This window comes from Cynara cardunculus (assembly GCF_001531365.2).
Source record: "Cynara cardunculus var. scolymus isolate 2C chromosome LG 1, CcrdV1, whole genome shotgun sequence".
NCBI lineage: Eukaryota > Viridiplantae > Streptophyta > Magnoliopsida > Asterales > Asteraceae > Cynara > Cynara cardunculus.
Window position 1 is genome coordinate 13,989,450 of NC_037528.1, and position 8,376 is coordinate 13,997,825.

At 31.0% G+C, this 8,376-nt stretch overlaps 1 protein-coding gene and 1 pseudogene across 1 annotated transcript; both read left to right on the forward strand.

Annotated features, from left to right (window-relative positions):
- Nucleotides 1-514: 514 nt before the first annotated feature.
- LOC112510259 (caffeoyl-CoA O-methyltransferase-like) lies at nt 515-1,722 on the forward strand. The gene is made up of 3 exons (XM_025115604.1): nt 515-731; nt 820-1,096; nt 1,204-1,722. Exons 1-3 carry the CDS (start codon nt 568-570, stop codon nt 1,495-1,497), a joined length of 735 nt encoding a protein of 244 aa, XP_024971372.1. The 5' UTR covers nt 515-567; the 3' UTR covers nt 1,498-1,722.
- Nucleotides 1,723-6,541: 4,819 nt separating this feature from the next.
- The window catches only part of LOC112500226, a 4,771-nt pseudogene continuing 2,936 nt past the window's right edge, over nt 6,542-8,376 (forward strand).

The window sequence follows — 8,376 nt, forward strand, 5'->3', positions numbered from 1 at the left end:
CACGAACGTCAATTTGAAATGAGAAATCAAAACACAAATACCAAAGAAATCAACAAATCACATGACAATTACAATAATTTACTTCAACAAGATTCGAACTTGTATCTGGGGTGGAATAAAAGTTTTGCAAACCAACTCTACCAAATAAAACTTGTTCTCATTGTAGTTTTAAAACACATACGATGACACACAACAAATTGATACGATTACATCTTTCACGAACCTAAATTCTTTTACCATTCGACAAAGGAATAATTCGGTGTTGCTATACTAAGTCTGTCCTGAAACATAGATTTAATCCATTGCCAGCAAATAAAGGATAAAATGGAAATGAAACAAGTAGTGTTACCAAATACCAAGTCTTGCTTTCCACTATGGTTGGCCAAGTCAACATCTCCATTGAAACCTCAATGGTCTCACCAACCCCACCCACACCATCCCACCACCTTCCTCCATCATATCATCCATCTCCACTCTATATAAACCCATGAACCCCTTCAATCCATTTCATATTCTAACACCAACCATACATATATCCTTCATTTCACATCCTCACAACACACACCAATGGCAGCCACAGGAGAAACTCAACCTGCAAAACACCAAGAAGTTGGCCACAAGAGTCTCCTTCAAAGTGATGCTCTCTATCAATACATTCTTGAAACCAGCGTTTACCCAAGAGAGCCACAATCCATGAAAGAGCTTCGTGAAGTCACCGCGAAACACCCTTGGTAAGTGCTACGCTTTTCCCCGGATTTTGACAAATGTTTGTGGGGGCACTTCGTTTTTTAATTGTTTTACTTGTCTTGTGAATTGTAGGAACTTAATGACGACATCTGCTGATGAAGGACAATTTTTGAATCTACTTCTTAAACTTATAAATGCTAAGAACACTATGGAGATTGGTGTTTATACCGGTTATTCCCTTCTTTCCACTGCTCTTGCTCTCCCAGATGACGGAAAAATATTGGCTTTGGACATAAATCGTGAAAACTATGAAATTGGACTTCCAATTATTGAAAAAGCTGGCGTTGCTCACAAGATTGACTTTAGAGAAGGCCCTGCTTTACCTCTACTTGACCAAATGGTCGATGATGTAAGTTCTTACCAAATTTGTATATGTATATATATATATTGTTGATTTGCTTGATCTTCTTCAAATAAAAGATTAGATCATATAACTTTTTCATAATTGACTTACAGGTAAAATTCCATGGATCATTTGACTTTATTTTTGTGGATGCTGATAAAGACAACTACCTTAACTACCACAAGAGATTAATTGATCTTGTCAAAATTGGCGGAGTCATTGGCTACGACAACACCCTTTGGAACGGTTCTTTAGTGGCCCCACCAGATGCACCACTCAGGAAGTATGTCAGGTATTATAGAGATTTTGTGTTGGAGCTTAATAAAGCTTTAGCTGTTGATCCGAGGGTGGAGATTTGTCAGCTTCCAGTCGGTGATGGAATCACCTTATGCCGCCGTGTAAGCTAATCACAAATCACGTACTAAACTTGAGCATGCAATTGCAAGATTACAATGCACGACAACTATTTTCTTTAACGTTTCATATATTCAAAACTTGATAAAGAATCATATGTACACTTTCTCCTATGTAATTCGTCAAATGTTAATTAATGTTATTTTTCTTCATTGTACCAGATGTTTCATATTTCATTTACACCATACATATACCTTCATTTCAAATGTATGGAGAGCATATGTAGCCTCAAACTAAACTGAATCTTAATCATCAAGTACAGGGACGCCATATCATTTTGCAACCAAATAAACAGTGTTGTATTTTTTTTAAGGATTACTGTTATTGTTGACGTAACGTTTAACAAATTGAACCAAGCCAAGTCAAATAATCTCTTTGAAAATGGAGTCCGGAATAGTTAAAACACAAAAATGACAATCATAATAAAACGAAACTTATCTTTTAGTATGTTTTAATATGATACTTTCTAATTAAAGATGTCACATTATTATATATATTAATAAAATGATTTTTTTTATTAACCTGAATATCCAACCTGCTATGCGAGCTGACTAATGTCAGGACGACCACCCGTTTCAAGGATAGTTTGAAGTCACTGTATTTGAACCTCCGTAGTCACAAGATGATTTTTTATTTCTTCTTGGATTCAAACCTGGGACCTCCAATGTAATTTAATAAGAATTTCCAAGAATTTGCTTATAATGAAATTTTTGTTAAGTTATTTAACTTTGTCATAATGATTTATTGGAAATCATTTTGTACAGTTGTCATTATTTCCGGTCATATAAACTTAAAACTATATATTAAATATTTTACAACCTTCCTTTAATTTCTAAATACAAAAATATCAATTTATATATATCTTCTTTTACTTTTTTGAAATTATATATTAAAATTGGTTTTACTTTCCTTAATTGACTTGGGATCATGTGAGACCAAAGGTTTTTTGTGAGATCCGTGATACCAATTCTCAATTCTTGATTAGATCTACAATCTGACAATCTGAACATTAATAAGCGCCATGAGACTTCTCAATAATCACAAAATTGTCATCGTGCAACTTTAGACCATTAGATCATTAGCTTATAAAGTTGCTTAAGAAATATAAATTGGTCTTACGGGTCTCACAAAAAACCCTTGGTCTCACGTGAACACAACCATTCTTTAAGTATCTACTAATATTTATCTACATTAACATTTAAAACAAATGTAAAAGATTGGACAAATTTAAGAATTAAAAGGTATAAAACTTTACTCCTATTTTAAATGATTAAATTAAGAAAGAGACATCCAAACTGATCACATTTTATGAACATAACATAACATCAAGATCAATATATAGTTAATAGTTTATTAAATACTATAATAAAAACGAAATCAAAATTGATTTTTCAATCTACAATATTATTATTTTTTTACCATATTTTAATTTTAATTTCTATTTACTATTATATTTTTCACACTATGATAAAATTGGGTTTATAGAATGCTATCTCTGAGTATTTTAATAGATTTTTTTATAAGACTTGATTTATAGGATCAAAAATTAAAGCATCTTATCTAAAGACGTTGCAGTAGGTTTATAAGATATTTTTCTAAGGTATTAACAAGTTTTTTTTAAAATATTTTTAATAAAAAATGCCGTATTAGCTATTTTATATGACATTTTTGAGAAAGTGTTTCATAAACCCATCTTTTTCTAGTTAACTTGTTTTTATAACACACTTTTTCAAATAGTGTTCTATAAATATTTAATATGACGTTTTTTATATAAAAAAATGGTCCTAAAAACTTACTATGATGCCTAAAAACATTCTATAATATTATAACGTCTTTGTATATGTCCTTAATTTTTAAATTCTATAAATTAAGTATTATAAAACGGTCTATGATAAAGCTTATAAATTTTACACGTCCTATAAATACAATTTTATTATATTGTCATTTCAATAACATTTCAGATATCGAATAGTAGACATATCTATACTATCTTATAAAGCAAATTTAACAAAAGTCTTAAAAGTCTTAAAGTCTTAAAATACTAAATGACCAAGATACTCTTCATATCACATTTTCACATTTTCACCCCCTCCACTCTTCACATACACTCACCCTCTTACAACCCATTTTTTTAAATTATAATTTTAAATTTACATTTTATACCCCTATAATTAGTTAATTAATTTATTTTACGTCCTTTACTTTTAAATATTTCATTTTAAACATTTATCAAATTAATATACATAATCGTATATCAATTAAAACATGTTTAAAAAACATATTTTTATTTTAACAAGTTACACCATTATAATCGTCTCGTTAATACATTCGAAATGAGTCCAATATTGAATAGTTTTTGATTTAATTATATTATTATATATTATATATACCGTGAATTTTTTTTTAATATTTACGATTTATACTTTTATAGTTATTTATTCATATATATACTATATATTTTGGGGTTAGGCTGTTCAAATTGCACTGTATAATATGTTCTGAATTAATATGTTCTTGGGTTTTTTTGAAATATATATACATGTATTAATTAAACCTTAATCTGAGTTTTTGGACAAGAAAGAGGGTACACAGTTGAAATTTCATTCTAAAACCCATCTTTTTTGGTCCTTTCATGACTTATGATCTGTCAAATTTGTAATTTTCTTTATTGGTTTTGAGTGTTTATCTTAAAACTCAAGTTTCTTGGTTCTTTGCTCTTGGTGTAAATCGAACACATTTGTGGAGTCATTTAAATATGTTGGATTTTAAATATATTGGATTTTAAACTGTCATACAATTTTTTTCATCGATAGTCTGTAATTGGAACCATAACTCTTATTTATTCAAATTGTGTTAATATGTAAAGACCAAGTGTAACGTATATCATCGTTAAATCTTATTTTATAAAACCAGTGAAACTTCAAAATCGTTAAAATTCATAGTTCCCGCCGCATTGCGCGGGTACACAACTAGTATATATATATATATATATATATATATATATATAGATATATATATATAGGGGCCTAATCAAATGAGAACTAATTAGTTTGTGGTAACTGTGAGAACCAATATTAACCACAAATCAATAGATAAATTAGGAAATTTGTAATTTTGGCAATTTTGAATTAAAATATTAATGCAAGGATATTTTTTGTATTTTAAAACTTTCCTCCCTCCTCTCTTCTCTCTCCGGCCACCGTCCTCCGGCCACCGTCCTTCGGTGATACTAATGGTATCACAATGCATCATATATGTGCTTGGGTATCACATTGATGTCGTTTGTGTGGTCGATCGAAGATGTAACACAGTGATATCACTATGCATCTTATATATGATTAGGTATCACAATGTATTTTTTGTTTAACAAAGTCAATATTTTTAGGTATCACAGAGGTATCATAGTGGTATCACCGGAGGACGGTGGCCGGAGGCCGGAGAACGGTGGCCGGAGAGAGAAGAGAGAAGAGAGGAGAGTTTTAAAATACCAAAAATATCCATGCATTAAGATTTTAATTTAAAATTACAAAATTTATAAATTTCCTAATTTATCTATTGATTTGTGGTTAATATTGGTTCTCACAGTTACCACAAACAACTCAGTTTTCTCTTGAATAGGCCTATATATATATATATATATATATATATATATAAATAAGAAATGGACACTTTAGCCTTCAACCATTAGTCATTACTCCTTAGTTATTGTTTCTTTGAAATCAACAATCTTGAATAGATGCTATACAACCAATTTTGAGAAATTCTCAAACACTGAATTATGATTTGATTTTGATATCTCACATTTGTGATAGAGTTGAAAAATTAGAACAAAAGAGATGGTTATTTAATAGAGTAAACCATGAATTTACAAATTAAATAAGCGGGTTGGTTAAATATGTATTTTAGCCGATCATTAATCTAAAAAATATCTATATTTCTATAACAAGATATTAACTAAATAAATTATAATTTTTATCTATGCATCTAGATTAAGGGACCGTTTACCAAATGCTTACCCGAGTAAGCGCTTACCAAATCACATTACATTATCGGATGAATATGATAACGACCAAGAATCAGGGTCAGTCCTGAGATTTTTGGTGCCCACGGCGAAAAGTCCAAATGATGCCCAATTAAAAACATCCAAGTGCGGTAATTTACAATTGTCTAGCTTTTTCTTTCATAGACCGAAAGACCCATTAGTGTTTTTTTGTTCATAAGTGTGATCTTATAGTTGAGTGTTTGTTTTAAAATAATATGTTAAGGTTTCTTTAATCAAGTTGTTATAGCCTTTGCGTTCAAACACCAACTCATCTACTTGTCCAAAACCAAAATAAGGAGCATCATAACACTAACTCGTCTACTTGTCCCATTTACTACATCCCACGTCTTCTATATAAAGCAAATTCAACACTCGTACTTTCTCAATCCAACTCCAAACACTTAATTGGTTGGTTCTTCTTCAATTATTTACACTCTACAACATCAATGGCTCATTCCTCCTTCACTAATTTTGTCCTCCTAGTTTTAGTCACTTAAGGTATTTGCCTATGAGATTAGCTATTGCATGACTCCGTTAGTCCATCATGTATAATCATATATAGGGTCTTGACCAATGACAATCATGAGTTTCATATGTAAAATTGCAAAGTTAAGGGAGAACAGTCAAGTGAATTAGCTACTACACATTCAAGTGAGGGCAAATCATCACTTAACTACTGCACATTTATAGGTTTGTTCAACTATATTATACCTAGTGATTTCACAGCCCTAATTTCTAATTTCTAAACAGCCCTAATTTATAAACAATTAGTGAAAGTGACCAATTTCACACTTCTGTTCATTATTTATTAGGTTTTGCAATGCAATCGAACAAGAATTAAGAAAATTAAAACATAAAATAAGTAAAGTAAATAAGTAATAAAAATATAAAATAACCCTAAGTTAAGTTTCTTAGTTTCCCTAACCTCACACAAACAACAGTAGACAGTCTTTCGCTCTTTCTAGTGTTCTGTAGGGCAGAGAGAGCGAGATAGCGAGCCGAGAGGCAGAGGAGAGGCGCATAGGCGCAAGCCCGCAGAGAGCGACGACAGACCGTCACAGTCTCACAAACGTCGGCAGGTAGCTGCAGACCGACACGAGAGAGAGGCAGTCAGGCAGAGAGAGCGAGAGCGAGAGGGTTTGCCGTTTGAATTTGCAATTGCGATTGCGATTGAGATTGAGAGCGTTTACCGTTTGCGATTGAGAGTGTGTGAGCTGTGAGCGACAGAGCGAGGTAGTCAGGTAGGCCGTAGGCGAGGCGAGCGAGAGTCGATGAATATGATGGACGTGTGCGTGGACTCACTGGACTGCGGGCTAGACTGTAACGACATTTTTTTAGGCCCAAATAAAACTGAACCTATATAATACATTGGGCTTTATAAAATTTGATTCCCTTGGGCTTTTTGCTGCCCTGGGCCGTCGGCCCTTGGGCCTATGGACAGGGTCGGTCCTGACAAGAATTTTACCCAGTAAGAGCAAGACAAGGACCAAGAGTCTTACCCGGTAAGTGATGGCAACGACTCTTACCACGGTAAGTGCTTACCGGGTAAATTGTTGCATACGATGCCGTTTTGATGGACTAAAATCTTACCTGGTAAGTAAATGATTGTGTTAATTTTTGTCGATAAGCATGGGTTTGATAAACAACCCTAAGTATTTTTTTTGAATAAATGATTTGGCATAACCGGATTTGTGATTTCTGAAATATTGAGTTGTGGTTTGATTTTTGTTATCTCACATCACTTGAAAATTACTTTTCATGTTGTTTTTACTTTCACATTTCCTATTAAAATATCATAGTGTTTGACATCGTGCGTTGCGCGATGACAATATTTTTTTTCCTTAAGTTATTAAAGTTAGCTAAATGAGTCGATGATCACATTTATATATTAAATTAATAAGAATCAATATTACCTTTGATATATGAATCCACCTTGTTCTTTATATTATTGGTTGTTCATTTAATCTATACTATCTTATTAAGCAAATTTAGCAAAAATCTTAAAGTCTTAAAATACTAAATGACCAAGATACACTTTATACTATTTTTTTACTTTTTCACCCCCTCCTCTTCTCACTACTTTTTCACTTTTTACACTTTATACTCCTATAATTAGTTAATTAATTTACTTTATGTCCTTACTTTTAAACGTTTCCTAAACTTTTATCAAATTAACATACATAATCGTATATCAATTAAAACATGTTTAAACAATACATTTTTATTTTAACAAGTTACACTATTATAATCGTCTCGTTAATACCTTCGAAATGAGTCCAATATTGAATARTTTTTGACTTAATTATATTATTATATATTATATATAATGTGAAAAAATATTTTTCATATTTACGATTTATACTTTTATAGTTATTTATTTATATATATACTATATATTTTGGGGTTAGGCCGTCCAAATTGCACTGTATAATATGTTCTGAATTAATATGATTTTGGGTTTTTTTGAAATATATATATATACATGTATTAATATATTTAATTCAACCTTAAGCAGTTGAAATTTCATTCTAAAACCCATCTTTTTTGGTCTTTTCATGATTTATGATCTGTTAAATTTGTAGTTTTTTTTAAATTAGTTTTGAGTGTTTATCTTAAAACTCAAGTTTCTTGGTTTTTTGCTCTTGATGTAAATCGAACACATTTGTGGAGTCGTTTAAATACGTTGGATTTTAAATATATTGGATTTTAAACTGTCATACAAATTTTTTCATCGATAGTCTGTAGTTGGAACCATAACTCTTATTTATTCAAATTGTATTAATATGTAAAGACCAAGTGTAACTTATATCATTGTTAAATCTTATCTTAT